This window comes from Sinocyclocheilus anshuiensis, unplaced genomic scaffold (assembly GCF_001515605.1).
Source record: "Sinocyclocheilus anshuiensis isolate Anshui unplaced genomic scaffold, SAMN03320099.WGS_v1.1 scaffold227, whole genome shotgun sequence".
Classification (NCBI taxonomy): Eukaryota; Metazoa; Chordata; class Actinopteri; order Cypriniformes; family Cyprinidae; genus Sinocyclocheilus; species Sinocyclocheilus anshuiensis.
In genome coordinates this window covers 1,023,300-1,039,982 of record NW_015549590.1, presented here as the reverse complement: position 1 = coordinate 1,039,982, position 16,683 = coordinate 1,023,300, and the positions used below count along the sequence as shown (strand labels likewise).

At 36.1% G+C, this 16,683-nt stretch overlaps 2 protein-coding genes and 1 long non-coding RNA gene across 5 annotated transcripts in view; 1 reads left to right on the top strand and 2 right to left on the bottom strand.

Annotated features, from left to right (window-relative positions):
- Window positions 1–534: 534 nt before the first annotated feature.
- Window positions 535–1,761, bottom strand: LOC107658021 (fibroblast growth factor 20-like). The gene is made up of 3 exons (XM_016446398.1): window positions 1,485–1,761; window positions 951–1,054; window positions 535–780 (listed from the first exon to the last, which is right to left on the bottom strand). The coding sequence occupies exons 1-3, from the start codon at window positions 1,759–1,761 to the stop codon at window positions 535–537; spliced, it is 627 nt and encodes a 208-aa protein (XP_016301884.1).
- Window positions 1,762–3,286: 1,525 nt separating this feature from the next.
- LOC107658053 (calcium uptake protein 3, mitochondrial-like) overlaps window positions 3,287–16,683 on the top strand; it is a 19,549-nt gene continuing 6,152 nt past the window's right edge. The window contains exons 1-11 of one of the 3 annotated variants that reach the window (XM_016446457.1): window positions 3,287–3,539; window positions 4,769–4,913; window positions 7,007–7,038; window positions 7,131–7,209; window positions 10,473–10,520; window positions 10,626–10,708; window positions 10,789–10,863; window positions 13,110–13,151; window positions 14,448–14,543; window positions 15,652–15,743; window positions 15,994–16,165. In XM_016446457.1, the coding sequence (XP_016301943.1) occupies window positions 3,306–3,539; window positions 4,769–4,913; window positions 7,007–7,038; window positions 7,131–7,209; window positions 10,473–10,520; window positions 10,626–10,708; window positions 10,789–10,863; window positions 13,110–13,151; window positions 14,448–14,543; window positions 15,652–15,743; window positions 15,994–16,165 (1,098 nt within the window). In that variant the 5' untranslated portion in view covers window positions 3,287–3,305. The remainder of the gene's footprint in view (window positions 3,540–4,768; window positions 4,914–7,006; window positions 7,039–7,130; window positions 7,210–10,472; window positions 10,521–10,625; window positions 10,709–10,788; window positions 10,864–13,109; window positions 13,152–14,447; window positions 14,544–15,651; window positions 15,744–15,993; window positions 16,166–16,683) is intronic. The other 2 variants (XM_016446459.1, XM_016446460.1) reach the window with 2 other exon arrangements.
- LOC107658055 (uncharacterized) overlaps window positions 5,083–16,683 on the bottom strand; it is a 20,867-nt gene continuing 9,266 nt past the window's right edge. Inside the window, exons 2-4 of the long non-coding RNA XR_001630743.1 lie at window positions 9,009–9,011; window positions 6,852–6,859; window positions 5,083–5,154 (exon numbers count right to left, since the gene is read on the bottom strand). This is a non-coding gene — a long non-coding RNA (uncharacterized LOC107658055). The remainder of the gene's footprint in view (window positions 5,155–6,851; window positions 6,860–9,008; window positions 9,012–16,683) is intronic.

Sequence of the window (16,683 nt, the reverse complement as noted above, 5' to 3'; positions counted from 1 at the left end):
ATAAAAAGAACAGCTTTGCCACTATTTCAAAGCACCTTCTACTGTTTGGTCTAATAAAAAATCTACTTTTAGATGTAAAAATATATATTTATATTTTCAAATAAATAAATACATACAATAAATATGTGTATCAAGAACTGTATAAATAGCATCATTTGAGATGGCATCTCCTGTTCTCCACCGTCCCAGTTCTGTCATCTCTGAGCATCATGTATGCATTGTTCCTTCAAGTCCTTCTAAACCCATATCAAATATTTCCAGAGCAAAGCAGCACCATGTTTAAAACCTCCAAAACCCTCAGTTTTGGTTTTTATGGACATGTTATGCTACTAGTCAGTTACAACCAGCAACAAAGACACCAACTGCACCAACGTAGGGAGTCTTTCGAGGACTGTTGTCTTCACCATCAGTACTGGCCCGTGCATTTCCAGAGCACACCTCAGGTTTGGACACTTTAGCCGAACTTTAGCATCTCCACGTCATGTAGAGAAGAAACTAGGCATCCCTCTCGCCCTTTAACTGGGACGGATGGTCTCAGCTGTGTCCAAGCACTTCTTTGTAAAGTTCTGGAACTTTTTCAGGGTCCACTGGTCTTGGAAGAAAGTGAGTGAACTTTTGATGTCTCCTAGATTTTGTCCCATCACGTGGCGTGCCGTCCTTGTTGAGAGCCACGAAATATCTCGCTCCTCTCTCTCCATGCTTGTAGAGATTAGAAGAGTATGTGTTGTACCAGTTCTCCTCAAACTGCTCACGGAAGACACATTCTGCTGTGAGTTTCTCCTAAGAAACAAAAAACATGTTAGTGAAATAATTCAAGCATAATTAATAACACAGAGAGAGGTGGTCAAAATGATAAAACATATATGCCATCTACTGGGCTTGAATAAGAACAACAATCATGCAGAATACTTTTTGAATTGGGTGAATTCTTAAGTCAAAATTCTGCTTACAGAGCCATAAAGTTCTCCCTTGTCATTCATCCCAAGGTAGAGACCACTGTCCACTCCACGGATGCTTATTAATCCAACTGCAAGGCTTATGAATTCCAAAATACCTGGAGAAGAATAAATCAATTGTTCAGGAGATGTTCTTTGAAGTCTGAACCCTCATCACACATTGTGAGAAAGTTGAAATGCAATGCATATTCCATCTGCATAGACTATTATAGAGTTAAAATAAATATAATTTAAAACAAAAGTTCTTTAGTAGTTCTTACACAATTTTCTGTAAAGACTTCTGCTGTTCTTTGGAGTTGGTTGTTTATTTATATTTACAAATTGAAAAATGTAATTGTTATTACATTTGACCTTTTTCATATCAAGTTATTGAATTTGTGGGTTATTTAAAAGTGACCAGAACAACTTTAAGTTGACCTATACGAACTATAAAAACGGGAGAACCCACATTTTAAAAAGTGGGTACATATTATGATTCATATTCTGTGTAAACAAACCAATCATGCTGAAAAGAAAGTGGTAAATTACCAAAACGACTGTGGTCCTTTCTCGTGCCCTGCACGATGCCGTCCGGGAGTATTTCAAGGTGAAATCCAGTCCTGCAGTACAACTGTCTTCTCCGCAGGATCCCTTTCAAGTGCGTTAGATCTGCGGAGGTGCTCCGCGACAGTCTCTCTGCTGGAACTAAATGATCATTCAACAGCCCGAGGTTTTCTCCTAGAGGTGGTAGGAAGAACTGTGATCCGACCTGTCCGAAACCCTCCAGGCTCTGTAAAAGCGTCCCGATCTCTCCCATAGCTGCCATCACAAACCGCCAGTCCAGCAGGAGCGGTCAGAGAAACTTGATCTGGATGTATATTGTGAAGCAATCGTCCAAAGCTATACGTTACGAAGAATAATATCCATGCGAGCACGTCACTTGTAGTGGATCCATGCTGAGCGCATATGAAATATCACTTGACTCCTGTAGATTAGGTATACAGACATATTCAGTGGGCAAGAAACTTAGTCACTGCAAACAACTGACTCCAGACAAGTCCTTTAATTTCTGCTGTTATGCCTCGTCCACATGGTGGCCGGTGGTGCTTTCTGACATGAATAACTGTGCCGCAGGTATGAGGCAGCAGGTATGTGTTGTTGTGGGAAGTGCTTTGCGCACTGAGTGGCTGCTGTGCGCGCGGGGCAGGTGCAGAGATCGGGCTTCTGTGGGCGGGACATCGGTTTGGTCCAGCCTTGAGTTTTTGCGCACAATCTCAGTTGTGTGTTTTAGTTGATGTCTATGTTTGTGTTGGTTAGGTTTTGTATAGGCTACATCTCACAAGCAAAGTACAAATTAAACCCACCTACATTATGGGGAGCAGGAGGAAAAAAAGTTAATCAACTTAAACATTCTGAATAATTGTGTAGAAATTGTGGTGAAGAATTGTGGTAGAAGATCTTTCCAAAAAACAAACAAACAAACAAACAAAAAAAAATATATAGATAGATTGATGGATGGATGGATGTGTGTCTGTCTGTGTGTCTGTCTGTCTATCTATCTATTTATCTATCTATCTATCTAACTATCTATCTATCTATAGAGAGAGAGATAGTATATAAGTAGTAGTATATATATAAAGGTATATACTACTTATTACATATTTATTTCACTATAAATTCATAAAAAGTATGTTATAATATATAGTTATTTTACTGTAGTAACTACAGTGTTGTTATTAGGGTATAAATAATACAATATACTTCTGAACCTATACAAATATTTGCAGTGGACTGTGACTAGACAACACTTGACACATTCACAAACACTATTTTTATAGGTTGTATGAGTTTGTAATGTTTTTAGGGTTGTTAACACATTTTGCGTGTTGACAATAATTTGTAAATTTTTTTAGTTATAGGTTTCTATATTTAATTTGTAGCAAATATGGGAATATTATATACAAATCTGAGACATATGGACATACACACACACACACACACACACACACACACACACAAACAAACAAAACACTTAGTTATAGTTGCTGAAAGAAAATCTACTGCTACAGCAAACCCAAACTGTCCTGTTGTATTTCAGCTGAAACTGTTTACCAACTTAAAGAGTGTAAAAGAAACCCACAAAAAAATTAAAGAAAGAACCACTTTTTGATGGAGGTCTTTTCCAAACGTTAAAACATAACATGTTGAGGTCTGAGGGCTTTAACTATGACTTCTAACTATGACCTGAATAGAAAGGACAGATGACTGCAAATACAGCTGCTAATGTGTTGATGCACCATGTGCTGCTGTAGCGAGCTCACATATTTCATCTCGCGATAGTGAGCGCGGTCTGCCCGCGGTGACACAGTCATGATGGCCGCCGTGCGTCGGTTTCTGGCTCTTCGAAACAAGTTCACCAGCTCTTCAAATGGTTTAAGCCTTTACTTTAACAGCAGACAGTCATGGAGGGAAAGAGCAGTTCTGAGGCGTGTAGGGACAGGACTGTGTATCACTGTCGGTGGATACGCTGTTGTTTACTACCAGCACAATGCGAGTCTGCGTGCATTGATTTCTCCGTTGCCAGCAGTGGCTGCAAAAGAGAAGGTATCTAAATCTTAGTAGGCTACATTTTGAAATGTTTACGTTTGTACTTACACTGAATATTTCTATAGCATCCCAGTTTTTATTATTCTAAAAAACGTAAAATCGGTGAAGTTCATGTGCCATCAAAACTGTCGCTCTCCACTAGAGAGGTGCTGAATTCGGTTTCCCAATTCATCAGTCAGGTGATACACTGTGATTCTATAAAATATACATATTAAAGAAATATTGGAACAAATATTATAGGTGTTGTACATATTGTACATTTTATAGATATATTCTGCATGCGTAGTATTGACTTATGCTCTGAAAGGGTCATTTTACTAGGCATGCAAATTCAGTCAACAACCATTTCTCCTGTATTGTCAAAATCTCTTTCCAGTCAGATTTGTTGGTTTACATTAGTACATCAGTACTTTGATCTACATTGGTGTTTCCTAAACTACGATATTTTTCTTAGACTCATATTGTAAGAGAGTAATGTTATTAGGCCTATTAGGCCTTTTAAAGTCACTTTTAGACAAAAAATAACAAATAATACGGGAGAAAAAAAGCTATTCTGCTACAAGGGTCATCCGCACGTATGTATGTCTTATAACACACATTATTTAGTTTTTTCCTTAAAAATGTGCTATTTAATCATTAATTATTATATTTTATAGGTTTAACAATGCAAAAGAACCCTCTGGATTATGTTTAAGTGCCTCTGGTACACATACTCTTGGTTTTGACTGTTGTCGAAAAAGCATTTATCAGACTGTTATCAGATTGATCATTAAACCACACAGGATTGAATCAGTCTTGTGTGACTCTGTCCGCACTGTTCCCTTTTGTTTTTGTACTCTTATCTGCTTTGGTCAGACGTAACCTTGAGTTGTGGATTGAGACGCAGGAATCCAGGGTTGAGGTAACTGGACACGGCAGCTTGGCAGCCGGGTCGACGTTTGATGGGGGTAATAAGTAGCAGGGCACACATTCCCAGGGTGTTTGCACAGTGCCCAGTGGGCCTGGCTGCCGGCCACTGTAGAGTGAGAAGAACACTGTCCTCTTGATATTTCTGCTTGTGGATGTTTGTGTGCATGTGTGTGTGTGTGTTTTTTTTTTTTGTACAGGAGGAGGATGTCCACTGAAAGAAGGAAAAAGAAGATGGCTAGCACTTTCTCCAATGTCACACCTGTCTTATCCTGTATTTCTACGTCCTCTAATTGAGATGTGAATTTGCTTAATTACAGGCCAGTGCATCTGCTCAAGATGAAGAGGTTTCAATGTCGGCCCATGAGCACAGGTTCAGGCTCTTCAGTTCACTGGAGTATGATGGACAGCTTTATATGACTCCCCTCGACTTCATTGAGTCCGTCACTATGAGCGAACCAAAGAGTGAGTTACACAAACAGTTAATAATCCTTCTTAGAACTCATTATATGATTGTGTTACTATAGACTACCACATGAAGCTCTCAGAATCCTAGTGGCTGACAAATAGCAAGTAACACTGACTGAGATAAATAATTGGCCCTTCGTGGGGAGTTTGTCATCTGACCAATAACGCAGAATCTGCCATTTTTGTCTGGCAAACAAACCAGACAGTAGAGTATATTAACGTCGGTGGACTTGAACTTCTTTAAGCGGTTGAAACAAGATACCTGCTGATGTTCATTTGTGTTTATATCGTGCTATATCTAGTAAAGAGGAAGAGATAATCAGTTCACGTGCCACTTGAACTGAGGTGCAACAGTGATCTGTCATGACACATTAAAGGGCCACAGAATGGTATTTATTTGTTGAATTTTTTTTACAAATGACAAAATTTGAAAGCTGATATGAAAGGGTCAATTACCCAGCTAACAGGAAATGTTTTCAGAACTTTGACTAATATTCTGGAAAAGTTATGAACAAACGTTCTTCTAGTAATGTTACTAGAATGTTTATTCTGAGTTATCTGGTCTTTAATAATGTTCTCAAGACATTAGCACAAAAACATTACTGTACAATGCATCATTCATGGGACAGTTTATTTCGTGTAATGTTTTCATATGTTTCTACTTGTTTCAGGATATTTTGTGAACTTTTAAAAGCAACGTTCCTGTAATGGTTGCAAAATGACAAAATGGAATGTTACCGTAATGTTTGCATAACCAAAAAAGTTCCAAAAATCTTTAAAAAACTGGGTGTTTTGAACATTCAGAGAACAATCATAAATAATGTTTTCATATCTTAATAGGAATGTTAGCAAAATGTTCTTTGGACAAAAGCTGGACAAAAGGGCTTCTTCCAATCGACCTAGCCAATCTTAGTTAAAAAAATCACAATTTACTCACCGTCAAGTTGTTTCAAACCCGTACAACATGATTTTTCTGATGATCAAAAGTGAAAATTGAAGAAAGTGCTGGTTGCTGTGTTCAATGGAGCATTTAAGCTTCAAAAGGAATTTAAAAGCACCATAAAAGAAAAGTAACAGTGGCTAGGAATCCCAAATCATTTACAGTAGTGTTTTTGTTAACCAGATCAACCAATTCATTAATAAATCAAACCCAAAAGGAAGTATGAATAGCATATTCTTCATTTTTATTTTATTTTATTTTTTATGGATTTCAAACAGCATGACAGAATTTTAATTTTTGGGTGAATTATACCTTTTATTAGCAATATTTGCCTCAGTGAGGAATAACCCTTTTATCTTAAAAGCAAGTAACTCTGCAGGCATAAAATCAACATATGTAGCCGCAACAACTGCATGAAGATAGTCATCTCTCTCTGCCAGCATCACACTTATGACCTATTTCTGTAACCAAAATCTGAAACCAGCTAGACAGACAACTTCTAAACATGTGTGTCAGGTACTGTGAATCTCAGCTCAACTGAATTCAGTAAGTTCATATCTCACATAAAGTGGAAAGGCGTTGAGATCGGTCCAGATGGTAGAGTTGATATGCTAAATGTATTTTCAGGACCCAGCTATACTTGTAGGGGAGTTGAGTTTCAACCAGTCATGTTTGCTGCTATCTGAAACTTGGACTTCCTGGAATGTGCAGACGAGAATAAAATGTGAACTGTAATATGGCAGGCAAACATTGCATCACCATCTTTAATGGCATATGCGTGACGGAACGAATAGTGGTATTTATGGTTTTATGCTGTGGCTGTAAAACACAATTTGACTGCATTATATAAACAGAAGCTACAGTTTGTATTTATTAAATTGTATTGAAAACAAAAATTAAATGTATTAAATATTATCTCTTTTATTTAATAAAGAATAATTCTATCTAGCTATCTTTGGCAAGTAATCATGCTTTTCACTTACATTTTCAGATACGAAAAATACTTAATTATCATTAATACAGAATTATTGTACATAAACTAGAGTGTTATGCTATACTTTCGACCCATTTTTTATCTTTTATCTGCTTTAATTTAGAAATAATTTGAATTATACCATAACTAATTCTTATATCTGTCTTCATTTTTTAGAAAAGAGGTTTTGGAAATCCCTGACAAAGCAGGTTTGTTTTTTCTTTAACTGAATATTTATCTACTTCTGAATTTAGAAAATCTGAATGATACTGAATATATGTGTGTTTTTTTTTTTTTAAAGGATCTAGACAAGATTCTGTCAGATACGCCACCTGTTTGGAAAGGATCATCCCGTCTGTTCCGAAACCTGCGGGAAAGAGGTGAGATCTAATAATCTTGTTATGTAAATCGATTTGTATTGTATAATGCAGTGTATAATGCTTTGTCATTTGATACAGTAAATGCCTCCAGGCAATTTGACTTTGAGAGGATCTGCTTTCAAACTGCCGCGTGTGTGGCTATCATTCTAAATACAGAGTTAATATACAGTAATGTGCAAATTATGGATGATGTGCTTACAATTAAAACAGATATTGTGATGTAGGTGCAATTAGGATACAGTTTTTAGCGTGCAGATGCTTAGGCCACCCACATACCCAGTGTTATGAAAGTCTGGATCCTGAAACTGGCCTCATGTGGCAGGAGAGTGCACAGGCTGTAAATACTCTCTTATCTCTCAATCAGTCTGACATTACTGTGACTTTGCTCTGGGATGATCACAGATAGGAAGGTGACAAAAAAACAACAACCCAGTGCATAACATGTGGTATGTCGTTTTGAATAGAAAATAATCACACGCTCAGCCGAGGGGGTGTGCCACGCTCACACAGTCATACTAATCCATAAATTACCCAGCTTTATATTACCCTGAGGTCTTACTTTATAGACGTGCTTCAAGAAAAAGCAGTGTTTGCTTATCGTACTTGACATATCAGCAACAATAGACAAATTAAAAGGAAATTTATGGTATTGCAAGAATTCTAAAAATGGCATGGGCCACAATGTTTAGAAAGAAAGAAAGAAAATGTAATTAAATTAAATTTAACTCTACCTTTCTTTATATATTTTTATATTGTTTTTTTTTTTCAGGTCATTTAGACTTTTGTCACGAAGGTTTTTTTTAATTTTTTTTTAAAGAATATTCATGTAGTTTATAATTAAACACAGAATAGTTAAAAATTATGAGACAATTTTCAGCTTTTAACGAGGGGCTTTCCAAGGTGCTAACAGTACATTCCTTGTAATGTTCTTTCTTACACTTAAAACACTAAAACACTCCACATTGCAGTGCATGATATCTCTGCTCACCGTTGCTCTCCTTGAGTGCCAGTGCCTGGATTTGGACTTTTATTCCGGCTGTTAAATGTTAAAGCTGCACTTAGGTTAAAAAAAAAAAGAAGATAGGCTTGATCTGTGAACAAAGCCTTACTTCAGAAAATGAAAAGAGCTGTTTGAACTTTGCAGTGTTGAGACTTGTCCTAGTGGCAGCCCCGTATCACTCTGGACAGTATGAATTCTAAGAATGGAGTTGGATTACATCTCCATCACTGACACTCTATATGAATTGTTTCTGTGGGATTCTTTGTGTTCTGACAACTGTTTGAGCTCTTGGGCTGGGTTTCTTTCTGCAAGACTGAAGGTGTGTGGCTCTAATGAAACCTGACTGGGATCCTAAAAGACTAAATGCACAGGCAGCCGCTGATCTCTTAACTAAGTTTTGAATAGTGTGGGTATACATAGGGCACTCAGTTTATCACAAATAATCGCATAAATGAATATTTGCTGATTAAAGCATGTAAATTAAGATAATAAAAAGACTTATAGCAGATGAAGCATTGAATAGATATTACAAAAAGTTGTACTTCAGGCCTAAATTGCTCTGATGGCATTGACTTATGGATCATTTTTAAATGCATTAAAAAATCTAATCTAAAAGTACTGAATTTAATATATATATATAAATGAATTTAAATGGAAATGAACATAACATGATTTTTTATTAAATTCCATGTAAAATATGTAATAAATTAGCACATTAAAGTCACACGAATATATATGTATGTTTATGCTTGTATATACAGTGGGTACGGAAAGTATTCAGACCCCCTTTGTACTGTACGTACTTATAGTGATGTTTATTACCAGACCAGGTTGATATTACTGTATGTGACCCTGGAGCACAAAACCAGTCTTAAGTCGCTGGGGTATATTTAAAGCAATAGCCAAAAAAACATTGTATAGGTCAAAATGATTAATTTTTCTTTTATGCCAAAAATCATTAGGATATTAAGTAAAGATCATGTTCCATGAAGATATTTAGTAAATTTCTTACCGTAAATATATCAAAACGTAATTTTTGATTAGTAATATGCATTGCTAAGAACTTCATTTGGACAACTTTAAAGGCGATTTTCTCAATATTTAGATTTTTTTTGCACCCTCAGATTCCAGATTTCCAAATATTTGTATCTCGACCAAATATTGTCCTATCCTAACAAACCATACATCACTGGAAAGCTTATTTATTCAGCTTTCAGATAACGTATAAATCTCAATTTCAAAAAATTGACCCTTATGACTGGTTTTGTGGTCTAGGGTCACATATGTTACATGTTTATATATATTACAGTAATATTACAGTTTTTTTACTGTCTTTTTGATCAAATTAAGTAAAATGGTATTGCAAAATCAAACTTTTTTTCTATTTGAATATATTTTAAAATGTGATCCTTGATCCTTCAGAAGTCATTCTAATATGCTGATTTAGTGCTGAAGAAACAATTACCGTTTTTTTATCAATGTTGAAATAATTGTTGCATAATACATTTTAAATGAAATTATAACTAAATGAATTAATATGTTGTTTTTATATAGTTAATTATATTAAATTAACACCTTAAATTCACAGCATTAGTTATATACAAATACAAAATAGTGGTGAATTCACGAACATATACATCAGGATCAAGGTGGCCTAGAATGTGAAAATGTATCTTCTCTATTCTGTTCTCTGCTTCCTTAAACATTCCAAAGTCCTTTTCCCTCAGCACTCAAAGAAGCCCTTCTGAACTATCTGTGTCCAAGTCACTATCATCTCCTTCAAACAAAAGCTTGGGAATGCTTTCAGTGGCAGGAACAATTCTCCTTAAGTCTCTCCTAGACAGAGACCTGACAGTTGCTCTTCCTTTCTTCTCCTCTCACACAACAAAGGACTAACACACCTCAAAAAGGAAAACAAACCCACATCAGACATCTGCAATCAGTTACAGATCACTTGAGAATGTTTTACACCTAGGAAAATAAACAGAGGGGAACTCAGGGGCCATTGGCCTGCTCTAATTTTGTTTGGGTTTGTGTCCAGCCTGGTTACTTTACGTTTTAACGTCTCTGTTTGTGCAAAGAGGACACCAAACAAGAGAAAAGAACGGGATCCTCTTAGATCTTATCAGTGTAAAAGAAGAAAGGATCTCTAGTTTAAAATGACATTTGATAGTAAAATTTATTTTGAAGGCAGGTTCTGGGATGTTGGAAAACAAGCTTTGTGTGAACTCTTGAAAGGAAATGTTTATGTGCTTTTTTTCAGGTGCCATCGCTTACACAGAGTATCTGTTTCTACTTTGCATTTTGACAAGTAAGTGTGTCTTTAGGTTAAATCCACGCTTGTTTAGCACAAACAATGGTCACGAGAAATATAGCCTCATGAAGATGTGTTATATGTCTTTCTTTTGTCTTCTAGAGCCGCATGCAGGTTTTAAAATAGCTTTCAAAATGTTTGATGCAGATGGCAATGAAATGGTGGATAAGAGGGAATTCATGGTGGTACGGTTGGTTTTGTTGTTGTTTATTATTAATATGAGTGTCAGAATGCTTAAAGATACATTTCTACTTTTTTCATTTAGCTGGAAGAGATATTCCGTAAGAAAAATGAAAAGAAAAAAGAGCGGGGAGGAGATCCTGACAGTTACTCTCAACTGGTAAGAAATACATTTCTGCCTTCCTAAGCATTTTACAGTCCTCTGTTGCATGAGCATATTATTTTGCCATATCTTGATTCGATGTGTAGGTATTTGAAAGTAATCTAAGGAAATAGTTAATCCAGAAAAAGACAATTCTGTCATGATTTCTCACGCTCGTGTCATTCCAAACCCTTAGTTCTTTCTTATCCGAGTAACACCAAAGGAGAAGTTTTGAAGAATGTTCACACTGCTCTCTTCCATTCAGTAAAATGAATAGTTCTTCATAAAAGCAGTCCATACGTTTCATGCATTAAACTTCAAGATTTCTAAACCTATTTGATTGCTTAACATGTGGCAAGACTTTAGCTTGCTTAGTTGGGGTTTAAAAGACTTGCTCTTTAGTAATATCATCGATTTGATGGCACTGACTCTCAGATGAGAACAAAACTAGAGCTAAAAAATGACAATATTGTCTTCTTTAGAGCTGCTTTATAGCTAAATCAAATTGTTTGATGGACTTTGCAACATCGGCACTGTTATTGAACTGAATTGAATACACTGAACTGACTCAACATGACATACTGTCCACAGTAGAGCTACTCATTACAGAATTGAACTTATTTTCTAACAAAATTTGTATTTGTCATATTTAATGAAGTTTGCATCGCTGAATTTCTTCCTTCACTGTTAAGCTGCGCTGTTAATCTTTGTTGTATTAAGCGCTATACAATTAAAGATAACTTGACTTGAGGAAGAGACTGAAATTGCTTGGCAGCCATGGTCACCATTCACTTTCATTGCATGGAAAAGATTGCTATAAATTGCTTAATTATATTTGTTATTATATATTTTTTTAGATTTAATAATTTACTGCAGATTACTTTTTTCATGTGCCTAGTAAAGTAACACATTACTTTTTAATTTGCAAGAAAATATTTACTTACTTTTTCAAATAAGTAACAAAAGTTACTTTATTTTCCCATTTATTGACTGACAGCTCTCCTGTCCAATGTTGAGAGAAATCGGAAGTGCAGAGGCATTATGTGTGCTGTGTCAAAATGAGGCTTACTGTAGTTCTAGACTAAATGTGAATATGCATTTACTCATCTCACCTTCACAATAAACAGATTCAGTATTCCTCAACATATATAAAAACAGTAAAATGCACTCTGAATATGATGCACACCTACAATAATGAAGTATGTTAAATAATACAAATATCCTTTATGTATTTAATCCCATTTTATTAAACAATGTCTTTGCTGCTGACATTTGATGATCCAGTTCAATCATACTAATAAGCAAAAAATACTTTTTTTTAGTAAGGTTTGTTTGAGCTGCGCCCTCTACTTTACAGATGTGAATTTCCATCTCCTTCAGCCTGAGGCTTATTCATTTCACTTTTGGTGTGAAAGTGCTTTTACATTGCCCAAAAGCAGAACTTTTTATATTAAAAACAATCAAGTAAGCCCAGCCCAGAAGTAATGCAAAAGTAATGCAATGCATTGCATTCCATAAAAAGTAACTAAGTAATGCAATTAGTAGTGCTGTCAAACGATTAATCGCGATTAATCACATCCAAAATACATGTAAATATTTTCAAAATGTATACTGTATGTGTGTGTGTTTATATATACATAATAAATATACACAGTACACATACATATATTATGTAAACAAAAACTTTGATTTTGAATGCGATTAATAGCGATTAATCATTTGACAGCACTAGTAATTAGTTACTTTTTTAGGGAGTAACACAATATTGTAATGCATTACTTTTAAAAGTAACTTGTTATCATCTGTTTCTATCCATTATCTGCTATGAATTTCTCATTTTGTGTTCCACGAAAGAGGAATAAAGTCATAAGAGTTAGAAAGACATGAGTGTGAGTGAACGATCATTTTTGGATGAACTATTTCTTAATTTTTTAACACATCTGTTGAAATAGAAATTGTTGCATGTTCTCAATCACATTTAAATATGACAGATGATGTAGTGCATGATCCATGCATGTTCATTTGAACAAATTTGCACGGTGTAAATGGTGTATATGAATATCTTTATGCAGAGTACAAGACTACTATAAGTCTCTTATCTCTCATGCTGGGGAAATGCTGATTATTATAGATTGTGTTTTGAAAAACACATTCAGAGTTCATTGTCTTTCACCATTCCTTATTGAGATATGACAAATGCTGAATGGTGATTTGATTTGATTTCTTTCCTGTTCTGCACGCCATCATAATCTTCGGTGTATGAGAGCGTGGAACTGTATGGACATCATGGATCTGTCAGCAGCAATGTATGTATCTGTGTACTAAAGAATCCTTATGAGTATGACATGTTTTTAGCATGCCGGTAATGTGGTCCATGCTTGATTGAACTTGTACAGTCATGATCAACAGCAACCATGCATGCTCGCTGTAACCACTAATGTTTATGCAGCTTCACTGTAATTAGTGCTCTATAAACCAGAAGGGTTACATCCACATTCAGTGGCTTCTTTCAGACAGTCAGTGAGCAATATTATTTTACATACTGAAATGTTTGGATAAGGCGTTACAGCATGACCCGCACGCATGGCTCACCTCCTGAGAGGCGGGACAATGCAGCTCTAATGGGGCTCAGTCTGAAATGCAGCTCTATTGTCTAGGAGAGCAGAAAAATCATCCAGAGGCTGAAACAGATGATTTATGTTGCTTGTCTACTGTCAGGAGCTTTCTGCCAAGGAATGGTCTCACAGAATCACGTTAAAAGGCCCTCACCTGAAGAATGGCAACTCTCCCTGGACCCCCATGTTTTATTTTTATTTTTTTAGCATGAGTGCTATTTGGGTTTAGGTTACTTCTTGCGACGGCTTGACCATGAAGAGTTTTGTCTCACTTAGAATTGCAGCTGAGGAAAGAGCCAGTCTCAGCACCAAACAAGAGAAATGAGAAGCTCTTTCAGCTCTGTTCAGTCAATATTTGTCTGTGTAAACCACAATATACTTGTGCTGATTTTAAAAATATAATAATACTGAACACAATCCACTGTTTATCTTGGCAAGGACATAACTGGATTGATTCAGAGTGCTTGTTTACTGACTGAAGCACTAAGGTCACGTTCACACAGCAGCAGAATATGATTGTCTGGCCTGTATTTTAGTGTTTAATACAGTTACACTCTTACCTTGTTTTGTTGTTTATGAGAGTTAACCAAACTCATACCCATACCTTTTCAGGACTCACAACTGCATTTTTGGTGAACTGTAGAGGACAATTACTTCTACTTTACACTGCACATATCTTGTGTGTTTTCATCTGTGGTTTTGCTGACTTATAGACAGAAATTTGAGCTGTGTTTTATATTGATTGGTTTGAAAGCACAGTTTACATAAGTGAATACTTAAAAAAACCCTAGAAAACAAAACGATAACAGATCTAAGATAAAACAGCACTGATCACAACAGGGAGAAATTCATTAGAAGGGTGCAATGAAGTTTACTTCACATTATGTTGCATTAATTCAGGTGGTTTTTGCATGTGGAATAGTCTTTCACTGTATTGTCTAAATCTTGTTTTGTTAAGCCTTTGATATTTTCACCTCTGACACGCAGGTACTTAAAAAAGAGCAGCCTCAGTCTGAACCCAGAAGTTTCTGGGATGTTCTAAGGCTTGGTGCGAGAATAGTTCTCTTTTCAGATCTGATGGAGGTACAAGTATCCTCAAGCTCACGTTTTCTCATTCGAATCTCGACTCGTATTACCCTTGGCCATTCCCTGTCCCCCATCCCATGTGAGGTTCTGCCCATTGTTTCATGTTTTCTTTTCTTTTTGTGGTATCACCATTTTCATTCATTAATGTCTCTACACTTCATGTTGTTACAGTTAGATATTAATAGATAGTTCAAGACCTTAAAATGCATATGAAGATAACTGAACTGCACAACAAAAGATATTTGGTTTTATTTATGCATGTCAATAAAATTATTGTTTGAAATCAAATTATTGTTATATGATATTGATGATATCTAGAATATTATGATAATGCAAGTTTCCAAAATACTTTGTAGTTGACATTTTAAGGCATCTTTGTTAAAAAGACTATGAGATAGATACAGTATGCCTCTTGTTTTTGTAATGATACATTGCTGCAAAGGAGCATTGAGGTATATCTTGTATGCAGATTTCTGCACGAGCAACCTGTTGTTTGCGTGGCATGAGATGATGTCGGCTGCTCCATGATGTGTCTTTGCTCTATCAAACATATAAACTTTCCAAGACTTTATAGATAGGAATAGTTCATCCAAAATGAATTCTGTCATCATTTACTTGACCTCATGTTGTTCCAAATCTGTGATTTTTCATGCAGTTCTAGTTTACATTGAATGTAGGGACAGGAGCTTTCAAGATGCAATAAGCACTGTAAAAATATCTCTAAGGAGAGCTAGAGTAACATCATGAGTGTGAAAAAACGATGACAGAAATTTCTTTATCCCTTTAATCACTTCACAGCTAGCTGAAGGGCACCAAATCAAAGCACAATTATTTATGTGTGATTTTAAGATGTATGATAGAGATTTAGCTTTTTTCAAGTCTGATCTCAATTGTCAATTGCTTTTTAATTAATCTTTTTATATTTTTCTTTGCCAATTTACATTTATTTGTGTTTGTATATGTGTTATGTTGTGATGTTATGTTTATGGCTGTACAGTAATATCCTCATCAAGCTATTTTTGTGTACACTTATTCTGTGACAAATTTTGCTCCCTTATTCAGTTTTTACAGCTGAATAATGCGTTTTCGTAATTTGCTTTCACAGCACGAACCAGAAAATGTCACCTACACAACTCTGCTAGTGCATTTCTTTGGAAGAAAGGGCAAAAGTGAACTTAACTATGATGACTTCTACAGGTAATTCCATGACTGTGACCCAAATCTAGGCTGCTGGATTTTAAGTTTCTTTAATACAGCCTCAGGTTTCTTCAGACTGTTTTTATACATGTTATTAATGCATGACCCTTAAGAAGGAGTTGAATGGCCTGAGGCCGTCAGTGAGGATGTTGTATTGGTTTTAAAGCATGGTCCAGTCACTTAGTCTAGTGTTCTACTGAGCGAGTGATGGCATCTCCTCTTAACATAGTGTGTCACGCTCTGTCGGCAGATTCATGGACAACCTGCAGACAGAAGTCATTGAGATTGAGTTCCTCAGCTATTCCAAGGGAATGACCACCATCAGTGAGGAAGACTTCGCTCGGATCTTACTGCGTTACACCACAGTGGAGAACATCACAGGCTACCTTGAGAATGTGCGTCAAAGCATACCCGATGAGAAGGTAATATATTTGCTCTGGACACACACACACACACACACACACACTAAGGCTGCCTCCTTAACGCACACCTAAAATTCGAATGCAACGTTTTTGCATTCGAATGTGGATTTTTATTTTTAATTCGACGAATATTCGAAATTCTATTTTTTTTTGACAGCCCTAACACACACACACACACACAGACACACTGTCTGGTTTGCTATCCTTGTGGGGACTCTCCATAGGCATAATGGTTTTCTACTGTACAGACCATATATTCTATTGCCCTACACCAACTCTACACCTAAATCTACCCCTTACAGGAAACTGCATTTTTAGATTTTCAAAAAACTTCATTCTGTGTGATTTATAAGCTTGTTTACCAGTGGGGACCTCAATTTAGGTCCCCACCGTGACATGAGTCCCCATGAGTCTGTGTATTCAGGTTTAAGTCCTCACCAGAATAGAAAAACAGGTACACTCTCTCTCTCTCTCTCTCTCTCACACACACACACACACACACACACACACACACACAC

Coding starts and splice junctions, on each gene's coding strand:
- LOC107658021 (XM_016446398.1), bottom strand. CDS start 1,761: ATGGCAGCTATGGGAGAGATCGGGACGCTTTTACAGAGCCTGGAGGGT. Junction 1,055..1,484: donor AAAGGACCACAGTCGTTTTG/GTAATTTACCAC, acceptor ATTCTTCTCCAG/GTATTTTGGAATTCATAAGC. Junction 781..950: donor AGGGAGAACTTTATGGCTCT/GTAAGCAGAATT, acceptor TTTGTTTCTTAG/GAGAAACTCACAGCAGAATG.